We start from the raw sequence: 27264 nt of genomic DNA on the forward strand, positions 1-27264 counted from the left end.
TGGGCTTTAGCTGCCGTCTCTGCCGTAGGTACGTATGCTTATTGCTGGTTCAAGTGGCTTAATTGCATTGCTTTGCTGCCACTAGTTTAGAAGGGGGTTGAAGTTACGGGATCTCTCTGAGCCCTGTAGGCTAGTTTTATCACTTGTTAATATTTCAACTTTTAGTTTCAATTTTCTGACTTTCACTTACCGCCCAAGTAGAGGCGAAGTTTGTTAGCGGGGAGTTGACGCATTGTAAATTTTTAAATAGTTAATAAAGGGTACGTGCAGGGTACAAAACCGTGCATGTTGAAAAGACATGCTTGGAAAAATCTGTTCTCTGAAGCTATAGCTTAGTTTTCACGTTTTTTCGGGTGAAAGAGAACAATAGTATTTCCTTTAAAAAAGCTACAGCACTTTGCGAATTATGTAGCAATGTCATTTGCTTTAAAATTATGTAGTCACACCAGTATCACGTGGATACGTTTAACATACAATTTCACAAAAAATATGGACACCAGGTAAAACATTAATTATGAATTTAATTAAAACTATTAATATCTAACATGTGCAGTTTTTGTTTTGTAGCTTCCGGGGATAAATTCATTATTATTTTAAGAAATATTTAGAGTCAACCTAAATTTGTTCTCAAAGTTCGTCACTAAGAATCAATTTTGGCTGTTACCGAATCAGCCTCTGATTTCGCCAGATCGACTGATTATTCACGAAGTACTACTATGTCTCTATTAGCATAATACATATGAAAGAATGATCTAATATCTCTATTCTCGAATATAATCGTAAATTTTGCATGTAAAGGTAGCAAATATTTTGTATTTAAGTATTTTTATTGCTACTGAGCTAATCTGATAAGAATTTAGAGATTTATTCTGGATACACTTCATAAAAATCTAAACCTATTTCAATTGAAAATATTTTACACAATAAGAATTAAAAATATCGTTCATGACTGAAAAATATTCAGGTAAAAATAAAACATTTTTACTGCGTTATCTATGAGTTAAATATTATGTATTTTACAACACTTATTTTCTAAAATAGTAGGATTCTATATAAAGTGGCAAGGAAGACAAGTTTTAAACAATTCAGTGTCAAATGCAAACAGAACATTATAATTATATTTATTCCTTCCTATTTTTTTTTTCATTTGGAATCTATTTTAATAGTATAGTTATAGTTTTCAATAAAAGGGCGGCGACAGTTTTACATCTCCCGGTCTACTGGGCCGATTGACGAAATTCAAATTGTGTCTCTCTTGTCTCGAAAGCGCGATTTATGATATCTATTAGATTTATATATAGCATTGTTCTAATATAGGTATTTTGACACAAAAATCGGACGTTTTCTGAAATGACATGCCAATTTTTTCCATATTTCGATTCTACGATTCAATTTATGCCTAAATATTAAATTTTGTAAAATTTGGTGTAAAATTTAAGGGAAAAATTTATCTTGGCGCATTTTTCCAGTATGAGCCAAGAATAATTTACTTGGCGAACTTCTTAATTTATATCAACCTATTTTCCTTTCTTTTTTTTTTTTTTTTTTTTTTTTTTCATTCCACAGGAGTTGAAAAAAAGTTATCGTTCATACTTTTAAATAATTTTAACAAAAGCGTAAACCACACTTGGCGTTATTATCGCTTATTACAAATATGCAAAATTTCAAAATGCACCAATATATAAATTCACGTACATCCTAGGAAATTTTGAAAAAAAAATTCTAATTTTTGCAGGTATAATTAGAAATACAATTACTTTAAGATGATGGTAAAATTTTATAGGTTATAATTCAAAATATTTTTCGAAAAATTTATAAAAATTATTTAAAAAATCATAAAAAATGAGCAAATTTTGTTTGGAAAGAACCTAAATTTCGAAATGCGAAATGAAGAATTAAATAAATTTAATAAAAAAGATCTATAAATAAAAATATACAAGATTCAGTTAACATTGAGGAGCTAAAATTTTGAGAGTTCATTTTTTAAAAGCTACTCGTGCGATTTTTTACCAAACTCGGCAATTTGGCATAATTTGAGTCATAAAATCAAAATATGGAAAAAAATTGGCATGCAGTTTTAGAAAAAGTCTGATTTTGTGTCAAGATACCTATATTAGAACAAAGTTATACATAAATCTAATACATATTCTAAGTAACGCTTTCAAGACATGAAAAATGAAATTGAATATCGTCAATCGGCCCAGTAGAACGGCAGACATAGAACTTTTTTTTTTTTTTTTTTTCACTGACGTTGTATATTTTACCAAGGAATTTTCATTTTATCAGAGCAGAAAAAATTGCAAGTGAAACGTGTTTGAAATTTATATCATTAAGCCTACAAACATGGCAATAATAAGGAGAAAGTAAGTGAAAGCCTTCTGTTAGTAGTAATTTAAATCATTACGGTCCAATACTGTCAGTAGTGTCTGAAAAATCATACAACACGTTATATTGAGACACAATAACACGCCGAATAAATACTAATTCAGAGTCAAACAACAAAAATCAGCGTTATATTTACGAAATTTTCACAGGACTAGTTTCGATGGTTTTACCAAACCACCATCCTCAGCTGCAAAAGGTGAGCAGCTGAGGATGGTGGTTCGGTAAAACCATCGAAACTAGTCCTGTGAAAATTTCGTAAATATAACGCTGATTTTTGTTGTTTGACTTCTGAATTAAACACGTTATATGTTGCAATAACAGCAAATTTTTCGAACTGAAATAAATAAACTGAGTTTTTTAAAAAGCAAGAAAATTAAAGCTTATTTTGAGCGTAACGATTTGTTTAAAAATACATACACTAATTTGAAAAATAACTTTCGTGAAGTAATTAATTATTGTTTTCATGACCTACACGGCCCGTTCTAAAATTTTTGCAGAATAAATCTCAATCAGTGTAATGGAGGATTTTTCCTTTTCCTGCTAAATGGTAACAGGACAATACTTATTAGTGCAATAAAACTAAGCAATTTAAATAATAGATCAGGGATGGCTTAACTTCATGTCAGTAATACTGGCATGTTGGAATTCAGGAAAGTTGGAGAGCAGCAATTAGAATTTTCAAATGCCACATGTCTATGTTTATATCGCCCACCAGCTGCCGAGCGGTTAAAGTCGCTGAATGCTGGTAGTTCGATCAGGATTCGGATTCTGGCGAACAGGCTGGCTGCATGGGCGTTTTCTTGGTTTTCCCGAAGTAACATGTATACGAGCCAGTTTCCTTTAGAAAGTCCTCCACGAAGGTATCCATCCCTCTTACGCAGATAGCTCTAGAGTGTTTGCTATTATCAAAAACAAACCAAACCATATTTACATCTTATTAATAGTAGTGAACTAGGTTTAAGCAAGAAACGTCTGAAAATTTGTAAAATTAAATAAAATAAATAAATTACTTTCTTTTGGACAGTGAGTTGTTTTAGTTTACCATACTTCATATATAAATATTATCTGTACTTATACACTGACTATATAATAAATTATAAGTATTTGGACACCTATGAAAATGACGATATCTGCGGTCCTAAGGTACGTCACGGACTCCGGTATATATCGTGTAGGAAACAGCATCGGCTTTAGTCGCATGCAAGATGCCTCGCAGTTCGGAGCTCTCTGATTTCGAGAAAGGTATAATTATCGGGTATCACAAATGTGGCCGATTCTTAAGGGACATATCTAGCGATCTGAAGTACCCAAAATCGACAGTGGTCTATGTGATTAAGAAGTGGAAGGTGAGTAGTAATTGTTGGAATGTGCCCCGAGTCGGCAGACCAACGAAACTGGGAGATAGAGACCGACGAGTGCTGTCCAGAGAAATTCGGAAGAACCGCACCCAACCGATGGCCCTCATCCGCGAGGAGTTTCAACAGGCATCCTGGAATATTGTTTCAATGAATACCATCCATAAGGAAGCACATCTGCTTGGTTTTCATGGTCGTGCTGCTGCCCATAAGCCTTTGATCACAAAGTCCAACCGCGCTGCTCGGTTAATGTGGTGCAAAGGACATCGAAATTGGACCGTAAATCAGTGGAAACGGGTTCTTTGGAGTGACGAATCAAGGATGACCCTTTACCGTTCGGATGGCAGGGTCTGGGTCTGGCGTCTACCTGGAGAACGTCTCCTGTCAGAATGCATTGTGCCAACAGTCAAGTTCGGCGGAGGTGGAATTGTGGTCTGGGGGGTGTTTCTCCTGGTATGGGCTGGGACCCTTGGTCCCCACTCATGGTAAGCTCAACTCCGATGTCTACTGCACTATTTTGGATGACAATGTGCTTCCTACGTTGTGCAGTTTTACGGGTTGGACCCCTTTTACTTTCAGGACGACAATGCCAGTTGTCATGTTTCGACGTTAACCAAGGCTTGGTATGGTGCCAATGGAGTTCATCGAATGGACTGGCCTGCCCAGAGTCCAGACCTGAACCCTATCGAGAACTTCTGGGACGAGTTGCATCGCCGAACTCAGGGGTGCACTACCCGTGTAAAATCGGTGAAGGAACTTCTATGTCTTCTCCAAGCCGAGTGGAAGAAAATACCACTAGCTGTCATACAAAGACTTGTGGAAAGTATGTCCCGGAGGGTCCATGCTGTAATTACCTCTCGTGGAGGCTCTACCAACTATTGATTTTGAATAAAGTTAGCTTTTCTTTTCTAGCACAGGTGTCCAAATACTTATTGGTAGTCTGTGTAGTAGATATTTCTTTATTCAACAATGTGTGGTAACTTCCGTTTAAATGGGAAAACGGATGCGGATCAGTTTACGACAATTTAGATTTAACGTTGATTTAGAAATTAGGTCAAAATGAAAGAGATGTAGAGAAAAAATTAAAAATAAGCAAAGCATGAAAATAAAATTAGAAAAGAAAAAAAAAATCTGAAGATTCGAAAAATGAAAACATATATAACTAAATTTTATAAAAATATTTATGTTTTCATATATACCATGAATTTTTATCTAAGTCAATGAGATTAAAAATATTATTCTTAAGGACTGCATCTTTTTCTTTTAAATACCTTAGTTTATTATTCAAATAGCGGAAGTATCCGATGCCAGTTAAGTTAAATTGAGAGTACTGTATCTTAACAACACAGAGAATGACATCACTGTAATCCTTCTATAATAACGATGCCAAAAATACGAATCACAGTCATACATTTTTCCGTTTGATGCGATATGGACACACATAAAAAATTTCGATACAAAAATAAAATAATTCTCTCTCATTATACCAGCAACAATGGCATGCAGGTTTTAATGATTTTCGTCTTTCTAATCAAATGGTCGTAAAAACTCAAGTTCCATCCAATATTTCACCTATATTCAATTTTAGTCGATTATATGTGGCAAACAATTGATGATAACTGATCACAAATCAACAACGTGAACAAACAAACACACAAACAGTTTTTATTTTTAGTCCAAATGTCCCTTTAGACTATATAAAATCTTCCCTTTGAATTTTGCGCCGAATCACTCTGAATGTACCTTTCATTTTTGAAACTGCTGCCACCAAATATTATCTCCCTGTATTATATTTGAAGAAATTAAATAATGAAGAATCTGCACAAAGGTATGTATGTTTCTCGCATTGTGGATAAAACAACGGTACCTAGAGCCATCCAATTTTGAAAGACTTAATCCTCCTGCAAATATGGGCATCTGGAAGCCCAAATTTGAAATTTGTTTTATTATCGATTCCATATTTTGTTAAACTTTAACGAATTTTTTATTAACAAACTCAAGGATTTCAAAGCGAGCAATGGCAACGTTGTACAGAAAGAATTTTTTTATCTCCAGCGCGTGAGACCGTGTATCGGAAATTCTAAAGATATTCCCAATTTAAAGTTATTTTGAGATATTGCTCTTGAACTGAATTTTATGGTTTAAGTGATAAGTGAACATGATATTTAATAAATAAAGGTGACACAAAATGTTAAAAAAAGCCTCTTTGGGCGTAATTTAAAACTTGAAACCATTCAGTTTTACTTTTTTATTTTTGATATATTAGATTTTGTAAAACTTCTGTTGCCATTCGGAAAAATGAGTGCGAAAATTAGTGTTTTCATAGTTTTTAATTATCATTTCGGCTGATTAAAGTCGTACGAAGATGGGAATAGTCAAATTGATTTCCCAAAAAATGTTTGGAATCCGGAATAATGTATTTAACGTTTGGCAATGCTACTTTTATTTCATCGTAAATCTTAGAAATTTTTTATTAACAAACTCTAGGGTTTGAAAGCGAGCAGTGGCAACAACATTCTAAATAACGCAGATTTTCATCTCCACCTTGCGAGACTGTTGCCACTCGGAAAAATAAGGGCGAAAATGATCGTTTTACCGAGTTTTTAATTAAGATCACTTTAAGATTTTATCTACTTTTTTTGGGGAAAAAAGTAGACGTTGACCTATTCCAGGACCCAGACAAGAACTGTAGAACGTTTCGTGACGATAGATAGTAGTGACTGAGTTACTAGAGGACAAACCAAACACACAGACTTTCCTCTTAATATATGCAGATAACACAGATAAAATTTGAAAGCTAAATATAATACATTTTTCTGAATGGCAACAAACTCAAATGCAAAATGAAATGATGACGAACAGTTAATGACACTTAAAATGAATCAACGCAAAATCGAGAATAGCTCTTTTGAGTTAAAAATAAAAACAGGCAGAAAAAAATAAAAGGCTTTTTATTTGAATTCTAGGAAGGCAATCTTGTTATAACTAAAGCAATGGACAGGAACAAGGTGAATCACAGATAGATAATAAAAACTTATGGCTTTTAAAACGTCCTTGCGCTTACTAATGCATCAATAACAGTGTGTAGCAAAACTTAAAATAATTGGAAACGAAATGACTTTGATAGGAGAAGCTTCAGTAAATATTACTTCTTTGTTACCTAATTCTCAAAAAATAAATAAATAAAAATAAGATAAAAATTGGGGGGGGGGCAAGATGACTAGCTCTCCATGTCATGCTAATTTAGATGACCCATACTCCCCACTACTCTGTCTGTGCTTTTTTTCACAATCCTAGTTACCTTAGGATAATTTAAAAGTTCATAATTATGCATGTTACGGATATGGTTACTGCATATATAACAAGTTTTATTTCTCTCTCTCAAACGTCAAACTCGCGTGAATATAATACATTCACAAGTGTATTAAACAGAGAACTTTATGTATTTCCCAAAACAACCTCTCCAACCAGTCCTCAAGAATAGCGGTTTTCTCTTCCAAAGACCGTGACCTTTTCCCATTGTGATGTCTGCAGATACTTCTTGTCCCCCCTTCTTCCTTTATAGAAACTCACGAAGCCGCACGAAGTTCTTTTGTGCAAGCAAAAATGGAGTTACCTCACCTCCAAGGGAGGGTTCTATATTGTTCCGAGATGGAGAAACATTAAGCAATCTTTCGAGATCTCTTCATGCACTTTTTGCGTAAAATCCGAGAGTTCTTATAGAATAACTTTTATTGCTAATTACATGACTTCCAGCTAATAAACGAAAAGGAAATTTAGATAAAAAATGCATCTATTTAACTGATGTAAAATTGTTAAAATTTTGAAGAATTTTACTTTTTCTGCAATATCGTGGACCTGCAGCTTTAAACGCTTTCATTATAATTTATGACAAACCTTTTTTTATAAAATGCATAAAAATCGAAACAAAAGTTACATAATATCTTCAGTGCTTGCAGATGCTTTATGTATTGCTGAAGAAATGGATTTATTTTGTTTATGGTAAAGGACACTAGGACTACATCAAGAAAGAAAAGCCTCAGCAACAGCGCGTGATTTGAAACAGCTGAACACTGGAGCTCGATCTAAGACGGGCTGGCTGCATGATTGGGTTTCGTGGTTTTAAAAATGCATAACGTGAAAACGAACTAGTTTTTCTTAGAAGGTTTTCCACAAAGACATCCTCCCTTAGGCAGATAGCTGTCATGTGACTTCCATATTCATACAACCTAATGTAACCCTGAAGGTGTGTGTGTGTGTGACTATGGCAAAGCCTCGAGGGCTATCTTCCTAAGAGGAGGGGTGCCTTCGTGGAGGACTTTCTAAGGGAAACTGGCTCGTATACACGTTACACATGGGTAAAACCACGAAAACGCCCATGCAGCCAGCCCGTTCGCGGGATTCGAACCTCGGACCGAACTACCAGTGTTCAGCGACTTTACCGCTCGGCCGCTGGTGGGCCTGTAACCCTGAAGGAAATACATTCCTTAAAATCTTTATAAGAGAAACTGGTTCGAATTCCCACACGAAAAAAACACCCATGTTGCCAGCCCCTTCGCTGGGATTTGAACGCGGATGGAACTAACAGTGTTAATCAGTCTCATTAGCTTGACCATTGCTTATCTTCACTAAAGCTCGGGTTCAGGAAATTTCTGATATTAATTTCTGCCGGACAGTTACCTTTATCAAAAGAGTTACAATAGCACTTATATTCGAATACTGTCTAAGAGAAAGCTCTCAAAAGACTCAAAGAGGAATTCAATATCACCACCTTAACCACATAAGTTCCAGTGACGCTTGCATTTAAATATTTTTAGACGAATAAATTTGTATGTTATATTAAGTTTAAAAAACTACTAATAATGAAGAATAAAAGCTTATTATTTTAAGAGCAGGCTTTTGGGAAAAGTTTCGCAAACAACAGATTCTAATTAAGTTTTTTTAAAGGACAAGTAATTTTAGAATTATCTATTTATAAATAAGCACATAAAGGATCTCTGCCTAAAGGCGAAGAAGTTATTCAGAAGACCTTAAAATCGGAAATTATGATATATTTCTATATTTTTTCCAGACGAAAACCTGAAAAGAGTATGCAGGCAACACTTCAGTTACTTGTAAACAGAAACGGAATTATCAGTATTTCGTGATCTTACTGCTTTGTCCTAGGCGAAGATATCACTTTGTATTGCCTGCAGCTTTCATATTGCCAGACTGAAACCTACAGAAGTTACGCACTGAAATAATGTATAAACAAACTTGCAGTATGATGGCTGAAAAAAAAATCAGGTATTTTAGATCTCATCAGGAAAATTAGATGCAGCACTATTTATATATGGTGTATTGCTTTACAGACTTCCATTTATTAAGAAGTACTTGCTGTACATTCTGTTTGTGCACGTTATGGAATCATTTGCAGATAGTCCAGGTATGCTTTGCAGTATTCAAGTAACCAACCATGATATAAGATGTTATATAGATGTTAATTACAATGTTAACATATACAGTGGTAATTCTGATGTGAATAATTTTTTTATAGTGCAGATAGTATCTGTATCGTCACTTAGATGTGTATAGTATTAAATTTTGGCAGCCAGCCCCCGCACTTTCAGCTAAAATTTCTTAACTAGGGAAAAATATTAGAATGCAGCATACTTAGCTAAATACATAATCTTTGCACAGAAAAGAGAAAATTTATGAGCGGAATCTCTGCACATGTTGGCTTTCTCATAAAATTTGATATCCTTCATGTTCTAAATTAAACATTATAGTATGTTTTAAGTAGAAAATTTTTGTTCAATTTTTTTATAAAAATGACTATGTTTATGAGGATTTTTCATAAAAAAGCGATTTTTAAAGCAACAACTACAAAATTATTATTGGTCAACGAAATCTTTCAGAAAATTTATACAGAGTCAAACAAAGTGTTGAAACCATGAAATGCGAAGACAAATGTAATTGAAATCTAAGACGTTTAAACACTCTCCTATAGGCAAACTCACAACAGAGGTCCAAAGATGTTTTTATAGAAACATATATCTTAAACCAAAGTCATTTCGCGAGTTCACCTGCGCAAGATTTATTCTCAGATGAAAACTTATTCTCATGAAGCTTACATTTTTCTAATAAATTATAAAATGTTAGTTTCCGATAAATTTACGATAAAATATATGCATTTTCTGCATCACATTCTAATGCAATCTTTCTCAGCGTTTTTGTCCAGGCAGAAAACGTGAAATAACTTTAAACGTATCTTGAAAATCCTTTGCATAAGTATTATTATTACAGCTAATAATATCCTAGAATGATTAAGAAGCGACAGGTAAAAATAATTCAGTTAATTACTAATGCTCTTTTGGAACTGATTATAATTTTTATTATTTTAATGATTTTTTTTTGCTTGAGATAAATTTATTAGGTTCCTACTATTCTCAGATTAAGCGTATCATTTACAACAGGATGCGCTGAAGAAAGAGTTTTCTTTTATTCGATGGGGAATCGAGGAATTTTTTTATTCACTTCATAGTGGAATGGAAAATTGAACTATCTTATATATATATATGTGAATTATTATTATATTTAATAAATATAGAAATGTTTCTAATGTTTTTCCATGCGCTCACATGAGATTTGTATTTAATATTTTCACGCTGTTTCGGGTAGTCTGAATTCAACAGAGTGGTAGTCCGTTTTTTTTTCCTTTGAGTCTTTTGTTGCATAGTAAACCGGCATTTTTATGACCTTTTAATTTACGTACGTTTTTATGAACCATTAGATTGGTCCTAAAAGATTTGTGCCGTTTTTATTTACTAACTTCTTTTTTATTAAACTAACTCTTTTTTCGCTTCGTATGAATGCGTAAATTCGAGAACCTATTGCGTCAAAAATCTATCAGTCTCAGGGAGCGGTTTTCAACCTTTTGACTAACGCATACCATCTAAACAAAAGTTGAAAACCTTTTAGTTCCACCACTACAAAGTACTACTGCCACCACCAACCACTCTTGAACAAAGCTCAGATCGCATAAATTTACGAATGTTAGAGAAAAAACTCAGGATGTTGCGGTTTTAATTTTTGAATTTAATAGTTAAAAATACTTTGCTTCTTTGCGTACCACCGGTTGAGAAGCACTGATCTAAGGTGAGTTAACCCGCTCTGAAACCATGAAATTTCTGTCTGTAGAATCCAGTTAATGAATCCCTGGTATATTCAGCATCCAAAAAAACCACATAACTGGCGTATGATCGAAATATTGCCAATGCTTTGCACATGTTCATTTTCTTGGCTTGCGGTCACATATATGCCATGGAAAAAATTCTCGTGCTGTGGCCTGTAAATGTTTGTATGCAATCACAGACAACCACCATATGTAACCATACATTCACCATAAAATTAGGAGACGATGGCTAACAGGCAACACCCTGTCAGTAATTACGAGATAGCTATATTAAAAACGAATAACTGATAAACAGCGTATTTTCCATAAAGTAAATTGATCAAGTCTAACGTAATGCACTTTAACCAAATAAAGGTTTGTTTTCAAGATAACCAGTTTATTCTTGTCATTTTCGACAGTCTGAATACTGATGAAAATAGAAAAACACATAATCATGTTAAAAAAATGTTAAGCTACTAAACATATTGACTACAGTTAAACCTATCGGAACAACTGACTTTTAAATATGCTGAAACCATTAAAACCTCAAAGACATCGGACGTTTTCGCATTAGCTCAAGAAGGGTCCAGTATTTACTTCATTTGCAGCAACCAGACTTCAGATTTTGTGTGATCCAGTTCTAAATTCGCTGAATTACACAGTTGCAAAAGTGATGGCTGTTGTGGCTCCTCACCATAAATGCTGAAGGTATGAATCTTTTTTAACATATATGATGTTATTCCTTATTTTTATAAGACAGTCTATGGGGGGGGGGGGGCAAAGTAGTAACACTCTCAGAAACTTTTCCGCGGTACACCCTCAAGAAGTTCAGGAGGCTTCTCATGCTGGTTAGAACTGGTTTCATCTCTCCTTCCAGGTCCAGGTGTCGGAACTTTTTCATTAGCATCTTTATCCCACATCCACCGAAACTTACGACGCTTCGGAACATTTAAATAGTTAAATTTTTTCAACGTTTTAGGCATTTTTGGATTAAAACGTTTTTATAAATAAGGCTGACTTTTTCGATGGTCCTATATAAAATGTTAGCGTGTCTGCTTTGGAAGATTGCAATGACTGCAGTTTTTTTTATTATTAAATCTGGAATTAAATGTTATAAATTCTATGAAATCTTTCAAATGCCAGCGGTACTAGTCACTAAATCTTTTATATAAATATGAAAATTCTTGTAAATAAGAAAAGTGGTGCAAAAGTTCAATATAAAATGTTTATATGGAAAAAATATATAAGATGCAATTAATTCCAATAACCCACCTATTCGTAAAATTGAGAGCGATGAGAGCTAGTTTTAAGGTCTTCTTTTAAATGAGAGGTGGACTGAGAAGTGCAGTAATACCAGACATTTATAAAATCTGTAAAATTTCATTTGTTGTTGTTGTTGTCTTGTCCATGAATTTTACAGAAGAATGGTTGGCAGAACCTCAAGGAGGTGTAAGTCTTCATGATGAGATAATCAGAAATATGCAGTTATAAACCTCATACACTTCAATATGTTGCATGATCAATTAATTAATAAGCATAATAATTATTGATTCATAGTAGCTGGATTTTTGATTGTTTACAAATTTCTCAACTATAGATAAAGAATGATTTTTATTATGAAAAGAAACTAATTCATTTTTATTATTTATTTAATGATGTCTGAATATTGAAGATTTTAGATATATTGGTAAATTTTAACCAAATAAGTTTCTTTTGTATGAAAAATTAAAAAAAAAATTACAGACATTTAACAGTTATGTTATTCAAAATAAGCAATAAATGCAAGTCAAAATCAATTCTTATGAACTTAATTTTGACTGCCATTTCTATATTAAGATTACCTTCCTCTTTTCCTTCATTAAACAAAAGGCATGCATATGCTGCTAGGTCAATAAGAAAACAAAAGCTTTAGAATGAATGATAATCTAAAGATTGAAGCAGAAAGAATTTACCAAAAAATGCACAGGAAAACATAAATATCAGAAACATTTAAAGAATATAACAAAAACGCACAGGAAAACAGTAACACTAAAATATATGCAGCTATACATCTGCTTTAAAAATAACAAAACAAAGTCGGATATATTTCATTTTAAGAAATAAAGACAAATGATGAAACAGAATGACAAATTATAAGTGTTTTAGTTTTCTTAAATGTGCTACAGAAAAGTATATTTTTTTCTTTCCTAACAAGTTCTATAAAAAATAAAATCTGATAATGATTACTAGTATAAAACAGAATTACATGACACACCTTATTAATTTTTATACACTCTCAAAATATTCAAATAAATCGATAATTTTTTTAATTAGCAAAGCAGTGTATAAACATGAAATATACACACTTATCAATCTTAAAAATATTTATAATAGTAATTTTATGAAAAGTTACATGCATTACTTGTATACAACATTCATAATCATTAAAAATGAAATCAGTAAACCCATAAATATATGTTTAAAAATCTTTTAGAAAAATTGAAATAGAAATAAACTTTTGATTTTCATAAAACTTGAACCATGACAAATAACCCTTTTTTTAATTTCTAAATTTTTGTATTGAAAGAGAAGAGTAGAAAAAGATTTCCAAACAAAAATAATTTTTTAATTTCATTCATTTTGTTTAAGAATGATAATCAATTAAAATTAGTGATTCTAAATTATGTTTGAGACATTATAATATTCTAATTATAATGAATTATATTTATAATGGCACTTATTTAAAAACATATGTCAGGATAATAAATTTTAAGTACACTGATACTTAAAGTTGTTTAATTTAAATAAAATACAATAAACTTCAAAACTATAAACAGAAATTGAAAATAAATAAAATAGTATCGTCTGAAAGAAATTTTCACACAAACAGTTGATTAAATATAACAAACTCGTAAGCCGGTAAACTGCCATGACAGTGGTGATAATAAAAAATACGTTAAAGAATGCAATATACTACGGAAGTTAAAACTTTAAGAAATCAAAAGTAACTCACTGTTTTTGCAGTGATTTCACATTCGAAAAATTCTGAAATTCGCAGTAACCTACAATTGACAAGATCCGCGTCCGCACTGCAGTGGAAAACCGATCAACCTTCGCCGCCACTCGCGTTTGTTTTTGCTGTTGCTGCAAACTACAGCTAAGCCGACGTTGCCCTCTCATTCAAATGAAATACTATGATACTCATGATGTGGCTCGACTGATACAAACAAAAGGAAGCTAAAAACTTTCCAAATGAAATGCATAACTTCTCTTATAACATGTTCAAGCAATAAAAATGAGTAGATTAAATTAAAAAGAAACTAATTTGCGAAATTCAGTTACAAAGCATCATAGAGAAAAAATCGAAAGCACTTCTCCGCTCTGTAGATTTCAACGCGCATTATTTTGCAAGCGCCATCTATGAGCGTTTTTGCTAAACATGATTTTAAAAGAGAAGGTTTCGGTTTTCCTTAACCCTAAATAAGGAAAAAGTAATTATATATAACTGTGCCTCTCATAAATTCCCGTTAATTATTCAAAATATGTTTTGAATGATTACAAATGATATTCTCGCCTAAAGTTAAAACAGGTATTCAAGTTCTTTCAAAATCGACAATCTTATTGATGCGAAAATGTTCTCGGAGCAGTTTTTTTTTCTTTAAATGTAATGTAAACATATATTTAGATACTAGTTAAAAGTACTATTAGGTTATTATTCTGATATTAATATTTTGAAAGGAAAACGTTAATGATAATTGACTAACATGAATGAATTAGCATGAAAACTCCTAGTCCTAGTAATAAGTCATATTAATGAAAGTTTAAAGTATTTTTAATTATCAGAAATAACTGTGAACCGAAATGCTAAAACTCAACAAAACATTTCGTAAGATGTATATATACTTAATGTTTCTAATAATCAACAAAGGTTTCGAACGTTAGTTTTACATAATAAATAAGCATTTATCTAATAAAAATCAACATCAATTTTAAATTGTAATTTAATGACAATAGTAGCATATATTTGCATTTAATTATTACAAAAATGTTTTTTCATATTTAGAAAGTTTAAATTATAAATAAATCTAATGGAAATGATGTAATTGTTTGCCCATTTTTTTTAATTCGATCATAAAACAATAACACCTAGTCTTTTCAACCAACAAAGACAAATGTGATTTTAAAAACGAAATCGAAATATTTAAAAAATGTCAAAATTCGACGTTCTTGATACTTATTTCAATACAGAAAGAGGTTTGGATTTCGAATGGAATCATTTGAGAATTATGAATCTAAATTATAATAATTAGTTTTTTTAATTATGAGAAAAAGAGATTACGAGTCCACTGTAAGAACATAAAACATATAAGATTAATGCCGAAAAAGATTGAGAATTTTGTCATCCATTAAAATACATACTGACACACTTCTTCCTGTTATACTTTTCACTGATAATCAAAACAGTGGTTTTTTGTGTTAATAGTACATGAAAGAGATGCACACCAATTTCAGATTCAGAATTAGGTAAATATTTTGCCAATAGCAGAATATTTTTACCTTTTGAAAGAAACAAACCCTGGAGATATCTTTCTTGAAATCTGCAATTTTTTTATAAAATCAATATCAATCTAAGATTGAATTTGATCTAATTTTAAAATTCCGATAGTAGTTTTTTTATCAAATATTTTTTGGTAATGCTTTTTCTATAAGAAGCTTATAAAATTGACATAATACAATTTAAATTTTAGGGTAAAAGCGAATAATTTGTATTAACAACACAAAACAGGGATTGTCAACAAAATATGTCATGTTATGAAAGCAGCGCATCAGACTGTTTTCTCGGCTGCTATAATCGAGAAAATAACTATAACCTATCTAATCACTACAACCTATTTAGGTTAAATAAGAGAATTATCAATATAGAATTCACTATTTGTAAATCAAATTTGATTAATGTTTATCATAACACACGGGAAAAAAAGCGCGTTTAAATTTGAAATTCGACAAAATTATATTTTAGATTGAATCAGTTTTACAGAAGAATTGTTTGCAACTCAAGACAGATTGAGGTATGTTCTTGAGAAAGGGTGAACTTGTGTCTAAATAGAGATGACCTCTGAATATTAACAGTTCGGTGGCGGTTCGAATCTTGGCGAACGGGCTATGTTACACGGGCATCTTCTTGCGTTTTACTATGCACTAATCCGTTTTCCTTAGAAAGTTCTCTACGAAGACATACTTCCACTTAGCCACAAAGCCCTAGTGTGTTTTGCCGTATTCGATTAACACGCAATCAAACTTTGAGGAATATGTACCAAACAGATTTATCGTTACACCAGATCCATTTTAAACCTATAATATAATGATTTTATCCCAGTCGATTCGATTTAAAGGAATAAATTATAATTACGGATATATTGTCTCATGCATATATGCCGTGCAATAAACAAACTTTTAAGGTGTTCTTGTAATCATCGTCTTGAATAGTATATAAACTCTAATGATAAACTTATTAAAATTTACGGCAAAATATATTCCCAATAATATTGCTAAAAGCCCTAATAATAATAATAAAAAATAAATCTCTAATAATGCTGAAGTTGCGCAGCCGCAGGTTCAGCATTATTTAGCATATTGAATGCAAATACGAAATTATCAATGAAAAAAAAAAAAACGATTCATGCGTTACAGGTCTCCAAGAAAAATAAGAAACTACGCACACGCAGTTTGGCAGATTTTTAGTCCAAAGGAGCAATTTGCCCTGAAGTATTATTATTTCCGGTTTGGCATTTTGCGTTGGTTCACTATAAATGTCCGATTCACATTTCAAATTGTTGCCACTAAATATTATCGCCTTGTATTATATTTAAAGAAATTAAATAATGAAGAATCTGTATAAATGTACGTATGTTTCTCGCACTGTGATAAAACAACGGTACATAGAGCCATCAAATTTTGAACAACGTAATTCTCACCGAATATGGGCATCTGGAAGCCCAAATTTAGAATTTGTTTTATTATCTGTTTCATATTTTGTCAAACTTTAACGAATTTTTGATTAACAAACTCAGCGATTTAAAAGCGTACAATGGCAACACTCTACAGAGAAAAACAAAAACCTTTTTATCTCCAGGGCGCGGAACTGTGTATCGGAAATTCTAAAGATATGCTCCTTTTAAAATTATTTTGAGATATTGCTGTTGAACTGAATTTTATGGTTTAAGTGCGAAGAACATGATATTTAATAAATAAAGATACCACACAAAACGTTAAAAAACGCCCCTTTGGACGTAATTTAATCTGAAACTTTTCAGATTTATTATTATTATTATTATTTTAATTTGCAGAAGTAAAGATTATATGCCGTATAAGGCGTGAAAAAACTGTTGTTATTTATAAGTCTGATTCTTCTTCAAAGAATGAAAAGAAAGATATCTTAACATTAAAAACGTGTATTTCATAAAATCTTATATACAATTGAAAATTTTTGTCTTAGTAATTTAAAAATTATGACCCAAAAATAAAGATGAAACTCCTAATGAATCGGAATGAATGTACGCATAATTTGAGCTCTTAACAAGCCGAACGGATTAATTCTCTTTTCTACATTGCAACATTTTTGCGAGGAGAAATAGCATACAACTTTCGGTATCAATTCAATATAAAATATCAATTTAAATATAGCCTAATTTGAATCTAAATTGAATGTATAATAAAAATGTTGCCTTAATCTGAAAAACGTAGCAGTGTGATGAATGATTCCCGAAATTGAACTGGTATGTTTTAATTTTATATTTCAAATTACATAAATAAAGAACATTTTCATCTAAATTTAGAGCACACTTGTTGAAGAATTACAATAAATTATACATATCGAAACTATAACTTATTATATATCGGATATTATACTTTTTAAACACACTTCAGTTTAGGATATGTTACTGAGAACTTTTTAGTTTTATTCATTATTGATAGTTACGTTTTTGTTAGCAATAAAAACTGCAAATATGATGAAATGCTTAAAAGAACTGAAATATAAGGAACTCACCTTCCGGAATTGGAGAAGGAGGACAAGAAATAATCCGATCTTCATCCATACGGATTCAACTTTTGAAATTATACATCTAACAGAATCTTCACATAACTAAGAATAAAAAGATACGATTCTGAATCATATCCAAACAAAAATGAAGCATGAAAAGGTTGATAGACTTCAAATCAAAGACGTAAAATTATTTCTGCAGCTTTTGTGATTAATCGTACCAATCCCAGGGCAACCGGATAAAAAAGTCAGAAAACGAAATTCTACTCAACTTGGATAATTCTTAGAACAAGTTTCGTGTCTCGTACGAAATATTCGGACGCTACTGATTAGATTTCGAATATGATTTCCTGTTTTCCGATTCGTTGGGTACCATGCCTTTTCGTGCTGCATTCTGCCATTCGCTCCTCTCATTGGATATCACAGAAACTGCTCAAGTAGGAAAATTGCGTGAGAGAAATATTCCTCTGGTCACGCATTTCAAATTTTTTATGCGATTATCAAAGTTCCATAATCCAGAACAGATGACTGGAAATTATATTGACATTATTGAAAAAGTTGCTTTTCTATATCATCATCATCTCGTCAACAACTAAAATTGGTTTCAATTTAATCCATGAACAATCGATTCCATCATTGGCATATCAAGTTATATATCATTCATTCTTGTTACCCATGTGAAAAAGCACGGCATATTTAGGACAAATATAGATGCGGATACGTCTCTAATTGGGCATAAATCAGCATCATATGTTTTAAGCTTCTGTTTTAGTTCTTTATTTACCGGTTTTTGAACCGTAACATCCGTTGAAAAGCCGACTGGAATTTAAAGATAAATGCTCTTCTTTTTATAGGATTTTAAGAAACGTTAATGTTCCAAAGATACCAAATCTACAACTAATTTGAAGACTATCACATATTCGAAGTTCATTAGCTTTGGAAAAAAAAAGTATTTCATCCGATTTCGTTGTTGAAAAAAAATCATTTTTAAGAAAACAACTGCGCTTCCAATCATGAAACTTATTAAAATTTCATTACTAAAATTATATTCTGGTAGTATAATTGACTGACGTATTACATGTAATGATACACATTATTAGTCATATACACCGTATCTACAGAAGTCCTTATCCGGTCTTTATTTTGCAACCATTCATCGTAGACATATACTTCAATTACAAAAATATTTTAAATGACACACATATTCATGCTATAAGGTATTTCTCCCGCTTTCTTAGCATGCCTTCATGGTGTAGTGGTCAGCACACTCGACGCGTATTCGAGAGGTCCTTGGTACGAGGTCCATGGCATTGCTCATTTTTCATCTCCCCTGCTTTCAAAAACTACCTAATGTCTCTACAGTGGCGCCCTAACTAAAAAAGGTGGTGGATGATGATTTTTCACCATCGGGATTAGGCGATTTGTTCCCCTAATCCCCAGTCGCCTTTTAAAAGGGGGAGTATATAAGGTATTTCTTCCACCTTTTTAGCATACCTTCGTGGTGTAGTGGTCAGCCCACTCGGCGCGTGTTCGAGAGGTCCATGGATCGAGTCCCGGCGAGAGCATTGCTCATTTAAGTCTCCTGCTTCGAAATAATCTAATGTCTCTACAATGCTCTGGCATTTTTTTAATATAAACGAAAGAATATTATAAAAATTACTAAATATAACTTTATATTTCTAAGGTACCTACAGTTATATTTAGAAAATTTTTTACTCGTCATAAAAAATAAAGCACAAATGTTTGACTCTCGTATGATAAAAATTGACCGAAATATTAAACTTCAAAATTAGCTATTTTTAACTTCGCTTTCAATTTTATTGACGATTCGATTAGTAAATAAATTAGAATAATTTGAGGTTTCTTTTTTTCTCCTTAAATGTTATTCAATGGTATTGCTTTCTGATTTACCAGGGCTTTTAATTTATAAGTTTATTACAACTGGCATGTCCAAAGAATTTTCTGACACGTAATTTATAAGTTTTCAATGCCTAGAAACGCATTATTAGCATTCTCATGTAGTTTTATTATTTCAGAATCGTAATCTGAAGTATGGAATCGAATAAAAATTTCATAAAAGTACAAATAGTTTCCTTTTTAATTTAATGCAAATAATATTTTGAGTTAGCTACCGATAGTGAAGTGTGTTTTCTAGAATACAAATACAACAATGTTTTCTACCAGTGTTTTCTAGAATATGAATTCTATAATATTTTGTGGAAAAAAGAAAAAAAAAAAAAAAACATTGATCAATTACAATTTCTCAACAATCTGCATAGAAACGCTAGCCGCTTAATCTCTTAATATCAAAAGCCTTTTTTTAAAAGATATTTTATGTATAATTACATTTCGCTCTTCAATTTGTGTATTGTCCCTAATTATGATTTTCGACTTTAATTCCAAATATCTCAGTGAATTTTTGTGATAGGGGTGTCAACGTTTTGTAACATTGATCAATACTTTTCTCAACAATCTGCATAGAAACGCTAGCCGCTTAATCTCTTAATATCAAAAGCCTTTTTTTAAAAGATATTTTATGTATAATTACATTTCGCTCTTCAATTTGTGTATTGTCCCTAATTATGATTTTCGACTTTAATTCCAAATATCTCAGTGAATTTTTGTGATAGGGGTGTCAACGTTTTGTAACATTGATCAATACTTTTCTCAACAATCTGCATAGAAACGCTAGCCGCTTAATCTCTTAATATCAAAAGCCTTTTTTTAAAAGATATTTTATGTATAATTAATTACATTTCGCTCTTCAATTTGTGTATTGTCCCTAATTATGATTTTCGACTTTAATTCCAAATATCTCAGTGAATTTTTGTGATAGGGGTGTCAACGTTTTGTATCTTATTTTCTGTAACAAGTATAGAATTTTTCTAAATAAATAAAGATCGGCTTAGCTAAAGTTGCATTTGAATTAAAATTTGATTTTGAACTGTAAAAGAAAAGAAAATTAATATCCTAATGAAATTTCGGGCACGGTACTTACATTGCAAAAGCTACTGATAAAGCGGTTATGGTATGGTTAGATTCAGAAGTTCTGAACTTCTGGATGACAGATGGCTTAATGCCTACTACAAAAAGAAAATGTTTTATTTAGAGGAAGAGAATTGGATTTAGGTTTAAAAATTTATTTCAGTTTAACCGCTAAGAATGAGGAATGAACATACATGTCTAAAGCTAGCCATTCTCGTTTCGAAAATCTTTTGATCCCAATAAAGAGTCAGTTTCAGCTCTTGGCGGGCTTAGGTTTGAGTGCCCTTTGAATGATAAGCTATAGAATTTAATCATTAGACTACAACAGTGGTTTTCAGATTGCGTTCCGAAGAACCACGATGTCCCGCAAGTCAATTACCAGGAGTCTACGAGTCAAAATTGTAAAGTTCGAAAAGAAAATTGTAAAGCACTTACACTAGATGACTAGTGTTTATTAACTAAAAAAATACGAAGATACATTTAGTTATAGATTAGTTACTTAGAAAATTTAACTCGTGATCATCGCAGAAGACGTGTGAGAATGACGTGTAATGCTCTGCAAAGCTAAATAGTTTGCTAATGGAAAAATGAACTGAATTTAGACGACAGTGTTAAAAATTGTACAATGGAGCACCTTTTCAATTGAATAAAACTATAAAAGAATATTTTCCTAAGTAGATAAAAAATTTGATGTAGTATTACGATAAGAGAACACCTTATCGACATATCAACAGATTCGACGTTAAAATCCGAATTTAAGCAAGAGAAGCTCCTAAAGTTTTGGTTGCAGATTCGTAAAGAATACTTAGGAATTTCTTACACAGCTAAACATTTTCGTGCCATTTCGGAATAACATATTTAAGTGAAAAATCTTTCTCAACGTATGTGGCATCAAAAATTAATTGTAGAATATGAAATGCGACGGCAGATAACAGCAATAGAGCTATAGTTTGTGTAAACAATGCAAGCAGAGTTCCGTTGCTTAATGTAATGCAAGGGTAGGTGACACCTGGAGCACGTGTTAATGCTATCTATGAGTAAAATACACTAATTTTATGTTAAAAATATTTTAATAAAAATGCAATGTTTTTCTTTAATTATTTTTACAAAAAGTACCTGTAACATATTGATCTAATTTAAATATTATTTTATGACCTCTTTTTCTAATGGTGGGGTGGGGTTCTACGAAAACGTTTTATATTTCTAAGGGTTCTATGAGTCGGCGAAGTTTGCTGACAACTGCTTGACATGAATGGTCGATATAAGGTAAAAAAGAAAATATTTCATCTTTCCGCACTTTAATAAAATGGAAAGGAATTCGTATTTGACCCTGAGAAAACAATGGTGATTGTTTGCGCTGACAACTCGTAGAGACTCTTCCTATGCATTTTGTTTATGATCATCCAAATATCTCCATCGAAAATTGCAGTCCTTTAATAAATTGGGCCGGAAAAGCCGTTAGAATGAAAGGCGTGTACGGATAAACTAAATAAAAAACTTGTATGAATAATAAAAGCTGTTATTTTTGTGTATCGCTTAATCCTTCACACCTTTTGCATTGAGCCGAAGGTTGTGAGATCTAGTTCTATTATTTACGGAAGATAATGCGTCGTGGTAAAAACAATAAAATGGGAAATATTTTTAGTTATTATATGCCCTCTTAAGACTCCTGCTATAAATCAAAGAGTAGCTTTTGTCTATTTTTAACTGCAGTTGTTAAATGTAAATATGTTAATATAAATTGCCACTAATGCAAAAACACCGAAAACAAATGTATTCTTAAAACAGTATTTTACTTAAACATTCAACTGAAATTTAATTAAAACGGCTAAATTAAAAATATTAAGTTTCGACTTTCTATTATTTAATACAATGTCTGAAATAAAAAGGAAATTTAAAAATCCAATGAAATTATATAAATTGTTTCGTTTTTCTGAAAATTAATGAACCTCAAAACAAGTAGTTCGTTGTACGAAATAAAGGAAGTATTGTAATTGCAAAAAATTTCGGGTTTCATATTTCAAGAAAATATCATTCTGATCGCTCTCGAATCCATTTGAACGATTTATTTGTGTGAAATCTGTACGTACGGACAGAATAAAGTACTCTTTTTTTCCAAAGCGGTTTCTAAAATGGATTTAAAATGGATTCAGAAGAAATTTTTTAGTGACGTCTGTATGTATATATCTTGCATAACGTAAAAACGAATAGCCTCAGAACGTTAAAATTTTGTATTTGGGACTACTGTAACATGTACTTGAGCACCTTCCTTTTTGGTGCAATCGGCCGCATCAGACACATATAACACATGGTGTGCATATATATATATACTATATATGCACACCAACTCTGTTACCCGGGTCGGTGAGCTCAGTATTTATTCATATATTTTAGTAAATTGTGCCTTTTTTGCATTAAAAGTGATTAAATTACGTTGTTCTTGTATTCCGGTTATGAATTTTATGCTAGTTAATCTGCATGCAATAGTTGCAGAATTATCAACAATTTAAAAGTGACGCTAAGCCTAACGAGGCCACCATTTCTTTATATTTGAAACTCTTATTAGAATAGTGAATTAGTTGGTGCACCAAATTCAGTGCCTTTTTGCCGAGTGGGATCAAAAGTTAATTCAGTAAGCAACAATTTTGTAACGTAAAGTAACAGTAATATATTGTAAAGTAACCATTTTGTGCACCGAAAGTGTTGTCTTCCTGCCCACAGGCCAAGTTGCTTGTTTTGCCGTAAAAAGTCTAATTGTAATTATGAAAATTGCTTTTTAAACTGTTTTAAATTGGTTTTGGTGTTTTACAGATTCTTCTGCATTTTACAATGTTTAATGAAGATGTTTTGAGTTTTTGCGTATTTTTGCCTTGCTGCGAATGGAGAACAGAACTGGTTGAATGAGATGAACTGAACTGATTGAATGACCTGAACTGAACTTGAGAACTGAACTGATTTAATGAAATTGAAGAAAGTAAGTTTAAATTAATTGCAGAAAAAAATGTGTAAAACGTAATAGATCGTGCAAGGAAGTCATATCGTGTCCACATGTATTTTTTATGTTAGTTCAATGTTTATTGAAGATGCGCATATTTTATTATCGTAATTAGCAACATAATATCATAATAAACAAGAGACATAATTTGAAACATTTTAAGAAAAGCGTGAGATTAAGAATTTAACTTACAATTTCAAATCTCTATTTAAATGGCTAATATCTGAAAGAAGAATTTATTAATAAAAGTTTTCTTAAATTTAAGAAATATAGAAAATTATAAAATGTTGAATATTATGTAAATATTTCAAAATAAAGGGAATATTTATTGTCTTCGATTTATTAAACCAAATAAATGGGTAAAATTAATATACACTTTAAAAAAACCATGTTTAAATGTTCCTTTTTTTATTTATTTCATTTTTGAATATACAGGACTACAATTTGTACGTTTCTATAAAATTATAAAACTATTTGCATTTATTCTGATTATAGGTGAAATTTCGTAGAAATTGAATTAGACAGTTTGCAACTGATATAGTATTATGAGGTATTAGAGGCACATTTTATTTATTAACCTTATAGTATAAAATAGCATTTATTTGTAAAATTTTATAAAAAAGTATTGATGAAACAACTTTTTAAATAACTCTTTTTCTAATGCTGAAGTAACGCACTTTTACATTATGTAAATTAAGTAAAATAATATATCGGTAGTCGGCAATAAAGTGTACGCAAAAAGGGGCGTTTGTTTAACGCTTTGTGTGTTACCTTTATTTATTGTTTTTGTTTAATGCTTTATATGTTACCTTTTAAATATAATATTCTTCGCACTTAAACCATAAAATTCAATGCAACAGCAATATCACAAAATATTTGAAAAGAGCATACCTTTTCGAATTTCCGATACACCGTCTCGCGCGTTGGAGATAATTTTTTTTTATCGTACAGTGTTGCCATTGCTAGCTTTGAAATGGTTGAGTTTGTTTATCAAAAATTCGTTTAACAAAATATGAAATAGATAAGAAACCAAAATTCTAAATTTGGGCTTCCAGATGCTCATATTCGACATGTCTCTAGGTACCGTTGTTTTTTCACAATGCGAGAAACACACATACATTCATGCAGATTCTTCATTATTTAATTTCTTCAATGCAGTGCTCTAATATCTCGTGGCAACAATTTCAAAATTGAAACACCGTCTTATAGTGAACGACGCAAAATGCCAAAGCGAAATTAATAACCCTTCTGGGCAAATTGTCCCTTTGGGCTGATAAACTTTTTGATGTCATAAGCTTTTTGAGACGTATCAACATATTTTAACTCAGAGAATAGACCCACCAGTGGTCGAGCGGGTAAAGTCGCCGAACACTGGTAGTTCAGTGGGAGGTTCGAATCCCGCAAACGGGCTGGCTGCAAGGGCGTTTTCGTGGTTTTCCCCTTGTGTAACGTGCATACGGGCCAGTTTTCCTTAAAAAGTCCTCCACGAAGGCATCCCTTCCCTTAGGCAGATAGCCCTCGAGGCTGTGCCATAATCACACATACACACATTAACTTAGAGAATAACTAATAATAGATTTTTATAACATTCAGAATTTTGAATTCGTTAGTGCATTTAATTATTTTTTCATGAGCCACATATATAAACAGAAAAATAAAATGCTGCTGTTATATAAAACATTAGATCTACGTATCACCAGAGAGATAAAATCTAAATATATAAACTCAATATACGGAAGAAAAGCATACTAAACATCAAATATAAAATGAGGATGTATTTAAAGTATATATTTTGTATATAAACGTCTACTATTTCTATGTATGATTTTTAAAGCTGAGCTTATATATTAGATGATGTCGAAAATGAGAATGCGTGATGTATAAGGACAATCAAATTTAACTGCATTTGCTGCTAATATTTTACAGCAGGGATCTTCGTTAAATACTTAAAATAAATAACTGCTTAAAATAAACACAACAAGTTAAACTGAAGTGCTTGACATGGAAAACTCGAGGAGGTTTTTCAGATGTATAATTTAATTTTTATTTTCATTAACGGATGAAGCCCTTATATGCATCAAAATTTAAAAACTATGCAGATTTCCTGGGAGGAGGGGATGTTATAGTTTACTTAATTAGGCTCCCAAAATGTATACGATTTGAACAGGAAGAGAAAGTGAGAATTGTTTTTTGAATATAAGAGGTAAGGGTAAATTCATATCCTAGAGAAACAAACAGTTATATAATGCTACCTAAATGTTTGTTATGTTCGTTCGTCACCTATTTAAATAGAAATCGAGAAAATTTCTATTTAAAACATGTCATCATTGCTCTTTTCTTCATTTTAGTTCCTTTGTTAGTTCTTGAAAGAACACTTATCAATATTTTTAGTATGCGTAACGGCCAAGTTAAAAAAATCAAATAAAAATTCTTTCTATTGTTATTATTATTTAAATAATTCTTCTTTTTTTTTTGTTAGAAATTTTTTAACAAGCTAATAAATAAAAATAGTGATTAAAAAAACTGTAAGGTTTCAGATTTTAAATTACGTCCAAACGTTTTTTGCATTTTGTCTGTTACCTTTATGTATTAAATATCACGTTCTCCTCACTTAAACCATAAAATCAGTTTAACAGCAATATCGCAAAATAGTTTTAAATTGAGCATACCTTAAGAATTTCCGATACGGAGTCTTGCGCGCTGGAGATAAAAGTGTTTTTTTCTATACAACGCAGCCATTGCTCGCTTTGAAATCCTTGATTTTGTTAATCAAAAATTCGTTAAAGTTTTACAAAATATGAAATCGATAATAAAACAAATTCCAAATTTCAAATTTGAGCTTCCACATGGCCATATTCGCAGTATTACGTCATTCAAAATTAGATGGCTCTATGTACCGTTGTTTTATCACAATGAGAGAAATATACATACATTTATGCAGATTTTGCATTATTTAATTTCTTGAAAAATAATGCACGGCTCTAACATTTGGTGGCAACAGTTTGAAAAATGAAACGGACATTTATAGTGAACCAACACAACATTCACAAAAGGAAAACAATAGTCCTTCAGGGCCAAATCCCCTTTGGGCTAATAAAAATTATCTCTATTGTTATTTTTATTATTATTTAAATAATTCGTTTTTTTAGAAAAACGTTTTGGTATTTTCCTTAAAAAATGTTCTTTGAATTTAATCAATTAGTAATTTTTCTGGTTTGAAATTGCTTCATATATTTTTGTTTTAAAAACTTCAGGAGGCCAGTTGTGTAATGAATTCACTTTAATACACTAAGAAACTTCCCTTAGTGTATCAAAGTGAATTAATTACACCACTGGCCTCCTGAAAGCTGTGAAGAGAAACTATTTTTGT

The 27264-nt window shown here is 31.6% G+C and overlaps 1 protein-coding gene across 6 annotated transcripts in view; it reads right to left on the reverse strand.

Moving 5' to 3' along the window:
- Window positions 1-27264, reverse strand: part of qtc (GRIP domain-containing protein quick-to-court) — a 224451-nt gene that overhangs the window by 78198 nt on the left and 118989 nt on the right. The window contains exon 1 of one of the 6 annotated variants that reach the window (XM_035351409.2): window positions 17921-18220. The exons of 4 other annotated variants lie outside the window; for them this stretch is intronic. In XM_035351409.2, coding sequence (XP_035207300.1) covers window positions 17921-17969 — 49 coding nt within the window. In that variant the 5' untranslated portion in view covers window positions 17970-18220. Of the gene's footprint in view, window positions 1-13885; window positions 14233-17920; window positions 18221-27264 lie in introns of those variants that run through there. One more of the 6 variants, XM_035351411.1, reaches the window with a different exon arrangement.

This window comes from Stegodyphus dumicola, chromosome 7, assembly GCF_044657685.1.
Source record: "Stegodyphus dumicola isolate Sdum_Otavi_A_Nest chromosome 7, ASM4465768v1".
NCBI lineage: Eukaryota > Metazoa > Arthropoda > Arachnida > Araneae > Eresidae > Stegodyphus > Stegodyphus dumicola.